This window comes from Stegostoma tigrinum, chromosome 26 (assembly GCF_030684315.1).
Source record: "Stegostoma tigrinum isolate sSteTig4 chromosome 26, sSteTig4.hap1, whole genome shotgun sequence".
Taxonomy (NCBI): Eukaryota; Metazoa; Chordata; class Chondrichthyes; order Orectolobiformes; family Stegostomatidae; genus Stegostoma; species Stegostoma tigrinum.
In genome coordinates, this window is record NC_081379.1 from 45,715,344 (window position 1) to 45,730,162 (window position 14,819).

General features: G+C 43.7%; 1 protein-coding gene across 4 annotated transcripts in view; it reads left to right on the top strand.

The window, feature by feature from the left end:
• depdc5 (DEP domain containing 5, GATOR1 subcomplex subunit) overlaps nucleotides 1–14,819 on the top strand; it is a 177,219-nt gene that overhangs the window by 59,147 nt on the left and 103,253 nt on the right. For all 4 annotated transcript variants that reach the window (XM_048556254.2, XM_048556255.2, XM_048556256.2 and 1 more), the window contains exons 16-18: nucleotides 7,357–7,430; nucleotides 11,361–11,430; nucleotides 13,077–13,113. In XM_048556254.2, the coding sequence (XP_048412211.1) occupies nucleotides 7,357–7,430; nucleotides 11,361–11,430; nucleotides 13,077–13,113 (181 nt within the window). The remainder of the gene's footprint in view (nucleotides 1–7,356; nucleotides 7,431–11,360; nucleotides 11,431–13,076; nucleotides 13,114–14,819) is intronic.

Below are 14,819 nucleotides of genomic sequence, written 5' to 3' on the forward strand. Positions count from 1 at the left end.
TGCCTTTTCCCAACTCCCATCCCCAGTTTTATCTTTTCTTGCCATCTTCACAATGAGACAGACTGTTAATGGGACACCTTTCTACAGACACTGACTGGCCTCCAGCATTCAGCCAAGTGAGCTGTCTCCTCATGTTTTTCTTGCCATTGAATATCAGCAGGTTGATGGACTGCATTGAAGCCAGACTTGTTTGCAGTTGTTCACTCTGGAACAGAACTTAAACAAAGAACTCATAACAATGAACCACCTTTTGAAGGTTTGAATTCTGCTCTTTGTAATCTTTTGCAATGAGAACATATTAAGAACCAGAGAAATTTAAGTAATTATCCTACTGTTTCTACCACAATCATGCCAAGTGTGTCTTTAGAGTCACTGTTCCATGGGCTACAAATTTGTTGAGCTCATATAGCCCACTTTTTTTTTGTTTTCCAGTGATTTCAGTTTAAAAATAATCAGCAGCCTAGCTTTAGGCTTTAAACACAAATCAAAGGTTAGTTTATTACACAACTATTGCTGACATCTATTCACCTTAAAAAAAGAAATGCCAAAGTTATTAGCTGCACTATGATACAAATCTTAAAACTAAGTGAGGATAAACGTTATTTCTCAAGATGATCAGTCTGTCAGATTATTTCAGGCCTAATATTTGGTTGAAGATTCTCTTTGCAAATGGAAAGGTTTGAAACTATGAACGACAGAGTTCAAAAGCTGAGATATCTTCTGTAGTCATAGAGATGGAGCTTGCCTTTATAAGTGTGCTGAGCAGAACTGGTGCTGGGAGGGAGTGAAGTCTCCTTTATTTTGCTTTAATGACATTGCAGGTACAGCTTTTGGGAGCCTGGTTCACTACCCTGCACACATGTAGCTAGCTTGGCTTTATCTCTTTCTCTCTCTGTCTCTCTCACTCTCTCTCTCTCTCTGTTACAATCCCACTCTCTAAGTGTGCTGCTGATTCCTTCCTGAGGGTTCCTGCACTAAAATGGTTCCTCACAACAGTCAAAAACTTAAGTGGATACTTTCCAAAACTGTGACAGCATAGTTCCAGCATGGTTAACTGTCTCTCCCATTGTCAGGTTGTGGTCAACTTAGAAAAGCGATCGATGCTTCCAGGAGAATTATTATCAAATAGTTTCTGTTTATTCCTGGAAATGTCCATGAAATTTCAAAAAATCCCTTGTGATAACTTCCTGAAATAAATACAGTCTAGTTCCACTCTAACTAAAATCCACAAGCCTAGTTATGTGATATCCGGAAGCTAATTTGTAAGATTCTTTGTCCTTTTTTTCTAAAGACATGGCTTTCTTTTCAAAATATACATTATAATTGCACAGTTGTGACAATTCTGTTTTGACAATCTCAGTCCCAACACATTCTTTTGAAGGTAATTCGTCCATTTCAAATGCGGTGTAACCAGTCATCAGTCCATTTAAGGTGGATGTGACTTGTTTTGGGCTTTACATGGTTGTCCTCTGGTTTTATCCCAGCTTGAATAATCTCATTAACTCTCCAATGAATGGACAGTTGTTGTCAATGTGCAATTATTGAGTGATAATTAGCTGTATTTAATGTCCTATCGTATTTGTTCAGATTAAAACCCCCCCGTCCTTTCTGGTGTTGGTGAGATCAAGGAATTGCCATGAGGATTAGTCAAAGGACGCTGCAGTTTTGAGGCATGTAATTACCTCACATTTGTTTAGCTTTGTACAGTGGAACACATTTTGCTAAGTAGCAGAGGAATAGGTTAGAGTCTCCACTCTTCCCATTATTGTTTATGAGCCTCACAATACAGGTAACACAGAGTGATAGAGTCCACAGCATGGAAACAGACCCTTCAGTCCAACCAGCCTATGCTGAACATAACCCAAACCAAACTAGTCCAGACATATATCATCACTTTGGAGCCAGTATTCAAACTGTTCCATCTATCCCTAATGAAGAAACCGAAGTTTGTCATTACTTTGTTTGCACTTGAGTGACTTTTTCAGGGTGTACATTCCCTTTAAGAGAATGTGGAGGGATTTGCAACATCACGATTACACAATGAATAGATGGCAGGTATCCATGCACTTCAATATATTTTTCAACCATGCAGTAAAGCTATACTTCTGGTTACCAATACAATCCCATTAAGAATTTTATTAGCCTGACTAAAATTTATGAACTTTGCAGTTGTGTAGTATGAAAATGACCTCGAGTCCAAATGAAACCTGAAGTAAGGAGAATGAAAATTGGGAGATCCATTTAACGGTAAATGAAAATTACACAATAATTTTGCAACATTAGTGTGAAATTACAACCTTTAAGTAATGAGGATTGTGATGGTTCAGTTGTTTATTGAACTGCAATAAAAAATGTACAGAACCAACTTCCAGAAATATCATTTGTAATGGACTCTGATACATTGCTCACTCCCGTGTGAACTTGATGATGTCTCCACTTCTGTTAACTTCCTGTCAGTCTGTTTGTATATTAAACTTGGGAACTGCAGGGGACACTGGCGAGGGAACCTCTGTGGATAGACAAGTTGAAGTTTTCTGCTGCGGCCTTTTATTAGAGCAGTATGATTTTCTGATCATGGTATTGTGACATTAGTATGCCATTCACTGATTTGAGGCACTTCATCTTAAACTCAGTGACTGTGGCCACATTTTTCAATCTGCTCCGTCATATATTTGACCTCTGCCTGGTTTTCTTGCCTTCTGGCAATCAGGACATTTATGTGTTTCTTATTTTATTACCCTATCCTGCAAAGTCATTGAATCTGATTTGTCGACCTCTGCAATGGGCCAAGAAACAAAAAAGAACTTGTATTCATGATGTAGGGCCTAGGCCCGAAACGTCAGCTTTTGTGCCCCTGAGATGCTGCTTGGCCTGCTGTGTTCATCCAGCTTCACATTTTATTATCTTGTATTTATGTTGTACCTTTCGGTTTCAAAGTCCCATTTTTCCAAGATTTTTAAATGTGACATTTGGAAAACCGCTAAGTGCAATTTGCCATCTACTGCATGAAGTGCTTACCTTTTAATTAATTTGCTGTACATGCACATTGGTGATCGTTTTGCTCCTATCATTCTGACGGTGAGTTCTTCTTGAGCTGCCACAGTGTAATTTATGCAGGTACCCATACAGTGCTGCTGAATAGGAGCCCCAGGATTTCAGCCCAGCCACAGAGAGAGAACAGAGATACAGTTCCAAGTTGTGTGCCGTGGAGGGGCACCTGAACATTGCAGCATTCCCGTGTGCCTACTGGATTTGTCTTCCCAGGTGACAGAGGTCACGGGTTTGGAAGGTGCTGTCAGATGAGCCTTGGGGAGCTCTGTCTTGTAGATGGTATGCACTGCTGCCAGTGAGCGTGTACTGCTGAGGGAGTGAGCGTTGAAGGTTCTGGAAGTGGTGCTAATCATAAGCCATGGGAGCATAAATAGGCCCATCAGTACTGTTCTGCCAGTCAACGAGCTCATGGCTGATCTGACAATCCTCCACTCCACTTTCCTGCCTTTTCCCCATAATCTTTAAATTCCCCTCTGATTGAAAATCTGTCTCAGCCTTCAATATACTTTATGATTCAGCCTCAACAGCCCTTTGTGGTAAAGAATTGTGCAGATTCACAACCCCTTGAATGAAGAAATTCCTCCATATCGCTGTCTTAAATATGTGATACCTTTATTCTGTGATTATTCCCTCTGGTCCTGGACTCTCCCACAAGAAGAAACAACCTTTCCACATCTATGCTGTCATGTCCTCTAAGAATCTCATATGTTTCAATAAAGTCATCCCTCATTCTTCTAAAGTTCAATGTGCACAGGCCCAATCTACCCACCTGCCCTGAGAAGGCATTCTCTTGTATCTGGTATCAGCCTAGAATTCATTGGGAACTCAGAGTTGCATTCTCCTGGATGATGTTGAGTTTCTTGAGTGTTGTTGGAGCTGCACCCATCCAGGCAAGTGGGGAGTATTCCATCACACTCCTGATTCGTAGATGATGGACAGGCTTTGGGGAGTCAGGAGTGAGTTACTTACCATAGAATAGGCAGCTTCTGACCTGCTTTTGTAGTTGCAGTATTTGTATTGTTGGTGCCATTCAGTTTCCAGTCAGTGATAATGATGATGCCAGTGTTAATATTAAGGCAAGGAAGTTAGATTTGCTGTCATTTGAGATGGCTAATGCCTGGCACTTTTGGGGCTGTACTGTAACTTGTCGCATATTGTCTCAAGATTGAATGTCATCAGAATCGAGCTGCCTGCAGTCACGGAGTATCTCTGTATCTGAGGAGTTTGAATGAACACAACAATCACTCTTAACATCTACTCTAACGATTGGACAGGCACCTCTTCAAAGTCAGAACATCACCCATAAACCTGTTGTTGTGGCGGGGGTGGGGGTGGGGGGGGGGGGTAGTGCAGCACCCAAAATGTGTCCAGCAAAGATCACCAAGCAGCAGGTGAGATGTGACCGGAAAGCATCTTGACTGGCCTGCCAGGAGAAGTTATTGCTGTTATTGAAATGGTGCTACAGGAGCTTTCATGTAGCCATCTGCGCAGCTAGCTGTGGTCTCACATGTTTCTCCTGTATCCACAAACAGGCACTCCCTGGATTCTAAGATAACAAAGTGTGGAGCTGGATGAACACAGCAGGCCAAGCAGCATCTCAGGAGCACTTGGCCTGGTCTGCTGTGTTCATCCAGCTCCACACTTTGTTATCTTGGATTCTCCAGCTTCTATAGTTCCCATTATCACCCCCTGGATTCTGCACACTTTCTTCTCCACAGCCACGACTTTATGCATTGATTTAAAAAAAAAATACAATCCAGTGAGAAATTAATCCCAGCTTCTCACTGCCTCTAGACCTAAGATCTGGAAGTATACTTTGTGCCTCACCTTCACTTCCTGCAAAGCTGTGCCAAGCCGTTTGCCCAACAATGAAACGCCACAGTGGGTATGTGGTTAGCACTGCTGCCTCACAGCGCTAGGGACCTGGATTCAATCCCACCCTCCGGTGACCGTCTGTGTGGAGTTTACGCGTTCTCCCTGTGTCTGCGTGGATTTCCTCTGGGTGCTCCGGTTTCCACCCACGGTCCAAAGATGTGCAGGTTAAGTGGATTAGTCATGGGAAATGCAGGGTTACAGGGATAGGAAATGTGGGATGGGTTTGGGTAGGATGCTTTTTGGACAGTCAGTGTGGAATTGATGGGCCAAATGGCCTGCTTTCACACTGTAGGGATAGTAGGATTTTAAAACTTTCTTCTTCATAAAATTCTAACAGGACTGGGCAGAGTAGACGGAAGGAGGGTGTTCCTGATGGTGCGTATCCAGAACGAGGCATCACAGTGTGAGGATTTGGGGTAGACCATTTAGGACAGAGATGAGGAGACATTTATTCACTAAAGAGTGGTGAGCCTGTGGAATTCATTACCACAGGAAGTAGTTGATGCCAAAAGATTGAATGTATTCATGAGGCAGTTAGATACAGCACTTGAGACATATGGAATCAAAAGTTATGAGGAGAAAGCAGGATTAGGCTCATGAGTTAGACAATCATTCATAATTGTGAAGAATGGCAGAGCAGGCTCGAAGGGCCAAATGGCCGCCTCCTGGTACTATCTTCTATGTTTCTATGTAAGGCCATACAACGTAGGTGCTTTACCATTCAGTAAGATCATGGCTGATTTGATAATTCTCAATTCCACTACGTGAAATGTCCCTGTTTTGTTTATGCTCCAGAGGTTTGTATGAAACCGATTTTCCCCTTTGTCATGTTTTTGTGGTACGGGAGTTGGGTGCCTCTGTCCTTTCTTCAATGTGTTCAGTCTTTGGAGCTTGATCCTTTGTGTCTTTTTTAGAATAGTATAAAGTGACAGGATTCCAGCTCTTTAGTAAATTGGAAAGAGTAAAGGTGATTGTCTGTTCACATGAACTGGGATGATCCGGTTTTTCCTTGCACGCTATCCATGCCTGATAGAGGAGCAGATAATGATTCAGCATCCATTTGCCTTCCAGGCATCATGAATATCCAGTGCTTTAGCTCCACATCTTTCCCTGCAGCGTTAATATTCTCTCCAATTGATTTGAGGCCATTAGTCATAGTGGTTTGAGTTTTTGCTTGTTCTTGCTAATCCCACCGACTTAGAATCCTCATTTAACCCCGATTCCCAGCTGTCTCACCCATCTCTCTGAGCTTCTGAAAGTGCTTTCACATAGATAGCAGCAGCTGCTAATGTAAAATGACCAAGCTGTACACTCAGTTTCCAGGGCTTAACTACCCTGCATGGCTGTCTTTGCTATCCTGTCCTAGCGTCCAAACCTCAAACACTCCTTGTTGCCTCTTTTTCTTTCCCCTTTCTTCTGCCCCCTTCCCCGCCATCTTCTTCCCTCCCTCTCTGCCCTTACTCTTCGCCCCCACTCCCCTGCCTCCCCCACTCTCCATCACCTCCTCCTTTGTTCCCCCTCCTCCTCCGTTCACCCCCTCCTTTGCCCCCTCTCTAACCCCCTTCACCTCCCACCCCATTGTGTTAGCGCTGTCCCTGCGCAGAACGTACCCAGGGTGCAGTCTCCATCTTTGATCTCTCTGTGACCCAGCAGCATCCCAGACTGAGTTTGGGTGCCCCTGGGTTGGTGGGTTTTACGGAATGTGGCTTCTGTGCTGACCATGGTCAGCTGTTGAGGAGTTTCGTTATCTTGAAGCAGTTTGCACCAATTTATTTTTAATTGCTTTATGGCCTATTCATTTATATTTGAACATTCATATCAACCAGTCAAATGTTTGTGATTTTTATTGTCTATTTAAGAAATGCTTGATAATTAATGACAAAGACCTAGGACTATTTGGCCTCCCATGCACACTGGGCCAAATGAATATAAAGTATCGCAAAGACATGCCGAACCTCAGTCTTGTATCCAAGTCTGTTGTTTAGTGACGTAGACTCTGCATGATCGTCCTTCAGTCCTGGAGGAACGGTACGTAAATGCAGCATCTCTGGTGCTTTTGAAGGACCGTTTGACACAGTTGTGAAAAACTGTTTGCTCCTGAAACGTTGAGTTTCCTTGCTTTGGTGAGCAATCAGAATTAGCTGTGGGACTGAATTAGTCCCACCCACTGGGAAACAGTTGAGATCAGGTGCAATGCTAGTGTTTTTCCATCTGCAATTTCATGCTTCACTGTATTCATGAAGTGGTAATGTTGGTTAGCGTGTAAGAGAGGTATTTCACCACGTCCTGTGGATCCACAACCCCCCCCTCACACTGAGTTAAATTAAAATGATCCTTTAGAATTTTCTACCTCCTTGTCGTCTACCCCCAGGAATACCATGGTGTTTCAGCAGTGTGTAAAGCTTCATGTCTTTTCTCTCTTTTCAACAGTTGCACAATCGAGGGATCCCTGGAGATTCTCGTCTAGGTGATGACTACAACATTCCCCACTGGATAAACCACAGGTTGGTGGCACTCACATCACACTTTATTCACTTAGTGATGGACATGGTTGATCACTCTGTGACTGAGTTTGTAGGTTTGCTAGTTGTTTGCCACAAAGACCTGTCCTCCTACTGCTGTTTGGTCGGTGCCTTTGTGTCAGAAGGTTTATTGAATCATAAGTACATGTGGACTTTCCAGCCCATCTAAGGACATAGAGTCATACAACAGAGAAACAAACTCTTCGGCCTATCATGTCTGTGCTGATGAGCAAACACCATCTAGTCTACCCCAACAAAACTACTCTAAATCTACACCAGTTCTACTTTCTAACACTAGGTCCTTTCAAGTGCTCATCCACACACTTGATAGGGATGGGCAATTTCCTCCCTCAACACCTCTCAGGCAGTGCATTCCAGACCCTCACCACTGTCTGGGTGAAATGATTTTTCCTCAAATCCCCTCTAAACCATCAGTTTTCCCAGTAAAATTATGCCCCCTTGTTATTGACCCTTCAACTAAGCTGCTTTCTGTTCACCCTCTGCGTGTCCCTCATAATCTTATGATCAGAATCAGAATCCCTATAGTGTGGAAACAGGCCCTTCAGCCCAATAAGTCCACGCCGATCCTCAGAGCATCCCACCCAGACCCATCACCCTATAACCCACCTAATCTACACCTCCCTGAACACTACGGACACTCCTCACTGTCAACCACCCAGACAATCTTCGTATCATTCCCAAACAAACCTATCATCACCCCTGCTCCCCCCCCCCCCCCCCCAGCCTCCCCAACGTTCTGTCCTATATAATTTGTATATATCCCAAACAGTCAGAGACCCAGCACTGATCCCTGTGGTACGCCTCTGCACACTGTGCTCCAGGTACACAAACAGCCTTCTACCACCGCTCTCTGTCCCTAACCACTATGTCAGTTTTGGATCCAACTTGCCAAGTTACCCTGGATCCCATGTGTTTTTACCTTTTACCAGTCACCCATTTGGGACCTTGTCAAAGCTTTTGCTGAAATCCACATAAACTACAACAACTGCCCTATCCTCACCTAAACAGCTGGCCACCTTGAAACATTCAATCAAATTTGTTAGGCATGACCTCCCTCTGACAAAGTCCCTGCTGACTATCCCTGACCAAACGCTGTGAAGATTAATTCTCTCCTTCAGCATTTTCTCCAATAGTTTCCCTACTACTGATGTGAGACGGTTGAGTCTGTAAATTCCTAGTCTATCTCTACCACTCTTTTTGAAAAGTGAAACCACAAAAGTTTCCCTCTGGTCCTCCCGCACCTCTTGTGTAGTCAGAGAGGAACTAAAATTTTGGCTCAGAGCCTCTGTATTTCCCTCCCTTATTCCCCCCCCCCCCCCCCCCCCCACACACACACACACACACACACACACACACACACACACGCACACGCACACGCACACTCTCTCACAAACGTGCGCGCGCTCTCACACACACACGCTCTCGCGCACGCATGTGCTCTCACGCACGCACGCACACACTCAGAGCAACCTGGGATACAATCCACCAGGACCTGAGGATTTGTCCACATTTAAACCCCCGCCAAAACCTCCAATATCTCCTCGATCCCAATGTCAAACCACTCAGAAACCTCACAGCCCTTCTTCCCTCTGCATCTACATACTCCAGAATGAAAACAGAAGTTAAGTATTTGTTTAACACCTTATCACAGACATCCAGCTCCATGTACAGATTGCCCCCTTGGTCCCTAAGTGACACTACTTTTTCCCTGATTATTTTGGAAATCTCCCTCATCTTATCCATCAGTGTTTTCCAATGCCCTCTCTTTGCAATCCTAATTGATTTCTTAAGTTTTTCTGCGCTCTTTCTATACTCCACCAGGACCTCCATTGTTTTCTTCCTGCACTTGTTAAAAGTCTCTCTTTTTTCTTTGTTATCCTAGAATGAAATATTGCAAGGCATCCAGTGTACTCTTGGCTTGTTGCTCCTACATTTGACCCTAAAGGGACCATGATGGGTTTGTACTCTCCCCAGTCTGATTTTCAATGCCCCTTCACATTCTGCTATTGGTTTACCCACAAGTGGCTGTTCTCAAACCACTTCGGCCCGATCTTGTATTATTAAAATAAAATCTGTCTTCCCTTGCTTCCAAAACCCTTCTTTGTTTTTGCACGTGGGAAGGGCTGTGGGCTTGAGCTTCACTCCAGAGGCATGTGATTGAGGCTAACGCTTTGGTGTCCTGCTGAGGGAGTACTGCACTTTCAAAGGTGCTGTCTTGCGGTAGAGAGGTTAAACAACCTTCTCGGGTAAATTTAAAAGATCTCACAACGTGGAGTTCTTCCAGTGTCCTGACCTATGTTTATCCCCAACCAACGTCACTGAAGTCCAGTGGGCTAGCCGTGAGAACTGTAGGGTTACAGTGATAGAGTAGGGGAGTGGGTGTGGGTGGAGTGCTGTTCAGAAGGCTAGTGTGGACTCAATGGGCCGTTCCAAACTGCAGGGATTTTATGATTCTGTGGAAATAGATAATCCTATCACTGACGTGTTGTAGTTTGTGGGACCTTGTGTTTCTTGTATTACAGCAGGGACTGCATTTGTACAATGCCTTGAGACTAAGACAGGTGCTGCATGTGTGCAAGTTCTCCCTTGCACTGATTTTCTTTTCTGTGCCACTTTTCTTTCTCTGTCTCACCAACCCGTTCGTGTTCAAAGCAATCTTAGGGTGACTCATTCCTGACACTGAGGCTGTACTGTGCAGAGCTTTTATTTCTGCTGTGCACCCAGATGTGACATGCCATGTGCATTTGATGTATCTTGTGTCAAGAGCAAGCCCCCTCCAGTCAGGCACAAGGCAGCCAGCTAGCTGTAAGCTTTCCTGTCATTCACTCAACTGCAGAAAGACACCCCACTGTCTCCTGTCTGCCAGTTGTCTTTACCAGGCAAATCCTCCCCTTAATGATAGAGTGGGATGTTGGCTCAGCGGTTAGTACTACAACCTCACAGCACCAGGGACCGGGTTTAATGCCACCCTCCAGCGACTGTGTGGAGTTTGCACGTTTTCCCTACGTCTGTGTGGATTTCTTCCAGGAGCTCTGGTTTCCTCTCTCAGTCCAAAGATGTGCAGGTTAGATGGATTGGCCATGAGAAGTATAGGGTTACAGAAATAGGGTGGGGGCTGGGCTCTTCAGACGGTCATTGTGGACTTGATGGGCCAAATTGCCTGCTTCCACACTGAAGGAATTCCGATTCCAAAGGGAATTTTTGATATTAGTACCAGCAGAGCTTCAATGCCAGCTTCCATAAACCCTAACAGGGAATCCAGCCCTCTGTGCCTCACAGTCATAGACACATCGACTGCTCTGTGCTAGGCTGAACCAGAAAAATAGCTGAGGGGCCAGACCGTAAGCCTTGTGTTTCAGTCGGACTTTTTTATCATCACCAGCCATTTCACCAAATTACTTGACAGCTAACACAGTGCCTTTGAGGGTGTAATTGCTGTCGTAGGAAATGGGCAAATTTGAGAGTTGGGTAGGTAGGGAAGTACAGAAATTGAGACCAGATTTTTATTTTTGTCTAAGGTCTGCAGACATTAAACTCATGTGTTGAATAGATGTAGAAACATGACGATGCATACCCTAAATCCTCCATTTCATCTTTTCCTCCATTCTGTACTGCTCTCTGTGTCACCAAAACAGCTGGTGTGTTCTGGCCATTCTCCTGTTCCTCTGGCTAGTTACTTTGCAACAAGCCACGGGATCAGAGATTGGGAGAGGGCTGAGATCAGCTAACAGCTGGAAAATGCGATCACATGTTTCAGCGAGGAATTCCATCCTGTCAGCCTCTTGCCGCAATAAAGAGGAATCTGTTCTATTTTGCTGTACTTGAATGTCACTAACCACAATGCAAATAACGTCCTGTTGGATTGACTCAGTCTCATTGCTTTACCTACAGCTTCTACACTTCCAAGAGTCAGCTTTATTATAATAGTTTCACTCCTCGCATTAAACTTGCTGCAAGGAAGGTGAGTTGGGACTTGCTTACCACTGCAGCGTGGTAGTGTTTGAAAAATGATAGAGATTAGTTCTGTTTCCCATTAACATCTGCCCTATTACTCATCCAAAATAATATGTAGCTGTATTTGCGCTAGCTGCACAAGTACTTTTTTCTATAATTATTTTCATTTGAATGATATTAGAAAGCTCCTCAGAGGGCTATCAAGTAGAACCAACATTAAATTTAATCAAATGCTGTACAGATTAGGTTTCAGGTTGAGTTCTGGGTCTAAGCTGAGGTAACTCATCTAAACTAGGCAGAATCTTTGATTTGATTTATGTTGTCACATGCACCTAGGTACAGTGAAAAGGTTTGGACTAGTGTAGTACCGGCAGGTTGTAGCATACAACGATCATAGGGTGAACAGAGTGAGCGTTACAGCTGCAGAGAAGGTACACAAAAAGCAACATTAGATATTAAATTTGCTAGATCCATCCAGTGGTCTAATAACAATGGAGAAGAATCCGTTCTTGGACATGTTGGCCCATGTGTTTAAGCTTTTGTATCTTGTATTTTGACAGAAGCGATTATAACCAGGGTGGGAGGAGTCTTTGATGTTGGCTGCCTTTCCGCAGCAATGAGAAGTATAGATGGTGTCCATGGATGGAAGGCTAGATTGTGTGATGGTCTGGGCTGCGTTCACAACTTTCTGCAGTACTTTGCAAAATAAAGAAAAAAAATTCAGCCAGGTTTCCGGGCCGTTTTCAAATGCTTCCCAGTGGAAAGTACATGGGTGACTCTCCAGTGTCTGTTGAACCATCGCTAAAGAAAATCTATTAGCAGAATGTATTTATTAAAGTTCTTAAAAAGGGCAGATTCTGTTGCAGTTTTTCAACTTGCATTCATTGGGGCTTTTCACAGAGAACACAAATTCAAGGGGGCTCCTGGGGCGCCTGGGTGTTAGTGTCCCTAGCTCTGAACCAGGAGGCTTGGGCTCAACTCCAGAGGTGTGTGAATATCTCTGAACTGGTTGATTGCGTAATTTCTACAAATTGAAGGGAGAACTCAACATTCGAGAGAAGAATACTGATGCACCTAGTTGATTGACAGTTAACAGACAGGCTTTGTTTAAATTTTAAACCAGGCAAGTTGTCTCTGATTGCTCAGTGCATTGCCCTGAGAAATGAACTCTTGAATGGCTCTCAGCCATTTTGTTGAATTTAAGCAGACACAATGCATGTAAATGTTCTTTCTGTCTGCAAAGTATAGGGTCTTGTTTATTAATATCTGTAGTATAGTGTACATGCATGTGTGTCACACTGCAGACACAATTTATTGTAAATCTGCCTGTGTTATATCCTAATTTTTTTTAAAGGACTCATCCCATTTTACATTCACAATGCTTATATAAACTCTATTTGAAGCTACAGAAGCTATATAGCCCAATCCTTAATTCTATCCTGCTTAGCCCTGTAAAAGAACTTTATACTACCCACTGTTTTATTTCATTTGCAACAATAGCAGGTTATCTTTTTAATGTTGTTCTGAAAGAATGCATTTGCTGATTGAAATTCAATTTTCTGTATTTTGCACAGTTTTCAGATTCGGATCACTTGTATTGAGGTCAGTTTGTTAAACTCTGCAGACTGTCTCACATCTGCTCTGTTTTTCTAGGCTCCAGCGGAGAAAGGCAAAAGTAATAAGGATAACAGTGAGTGTTTGCATCATTCCATTGTCAGAGAGACTGCAAGTCCTTTATTGAAGTTGAATGTAGGACCCCCAGCAGTGATGTATCTGTCAAAACCATGGATGTTGTGAAGGTGGAGGTTGTTTGGGTCCCTGCAGGAGGACTTGCTGTTTCTGCCCTTTTTGGTTTCTAGCACTCAATAACCTGCTGTCTTTTAAGTCAAGGCTGAAGCTGGGCAATGCAGCAGAGATTGACTACCAGCAGAAAGACTCAGGCTTCACAGGGCCATGTCCTAAGGCTTGAGTCGCCAACCCTGCTGGGGCTCCCTCATGTGACCTCCTGAGCAGGAGCATTCCGCTTCTGTTACAGAATCACAGAACTGTTACGATGCAGAACACAACTGAGCCCTTTGTGCCTGGTTTTCTGAGCGTTTTAATGTAGAGCCATACTCGTGACTTTCCCCAGAATCTTGCATGTTGTTTCTGTGTAAATACTCATCTAATGCCCTCCTCAATGCTTTGGTTGAACCAGGTGGTGCATTCTAAGCCCAGACCACTCGCTATGTAGAAAATGTCTCTTTCTCATCTTACATTTGCTTCTTTTGCAAAACACTTTAATACTGTGGCCTCTCATTCTAAATCCTTTCATCGGTTTCTCCCTAGCCACTCTGTTTCTTTGTGATTTTTAATACTTCTATCAAATCGTCCCCCCAGACGTCTACTCTCCAAGGAAAATAGCCCCAACTTCTCCTGTCTTTCCACATTATGGAGCTGTCTCATCCCTAGATCCATTCTGATAAACATCTTCTGCATTCTCTCGAATACGTTCACACCCTTTCTAAAGTGTTGCTCCCAAAGCTGCCCACAGTTCTCCAGCTTTAATCACTGACTTGTATAAGTTCATCATCACTTGTTTGCTGTTGTACTGAGCATAGAACAGTACAGCATAGTACAGGCCCTTCGGCCCATGATGCTGTGCCGACCTAATATCCTACTCTAAGATCAAACTACCCTGCATACCCCACATTTTACTATCATACTCTATTAATGAAGGCTACTATACAATATGCTTTATTTACTGCTCTTTCTACCTGTCCTGCTACCTTTAATAATGTACATATACACTCTGATCTCTCTGTACATCCTTTAATGCACCGTATTTAATACTGTCTCTCTATCATCTTTGTACGAAAATGCAACACCTTGCCCTTCTCTGCATTGAACTTCATCTGCCACCTACTTGCCCACTCCACCAACTTATCAATGTCCTTTTGAAGTTCTACGCTGCTGTACTCCGAGATGACAGTTCTTCACCATGAGCTCATTCTCCAGACACGGTGCCTTTCCACGCCATTTGGACAGGAACAAACTCTTACTCAGATGGATTTATCCTGACTGTTAGTGATGTCGCCCTTAATCCCCACCTCCAATATTTCTGTCAGTAATAAGAATGAACAGTAAATCATTTGGCATTACAAAAAGTGTCATTTTCCAAGTTACTTTGAAACTTGACCCTGCCATTTAATTCTCCAAATTTTTGGAGACTGCGGTCCAATCCTGGAAGGCCAGCAATGCCTAATTGAGGCTTAGCCGATTCTGAACAAGCGATACCTCAATGAGATCATGCATCCTCTGCTGTGGCCCTGAGCTGTACACAACTGACCCTTGCTTTGTGATGACTCAGCTGGACGCTGGCCTGCGCCATGTGAGTGAGGGGCTGGGAACTGAAGG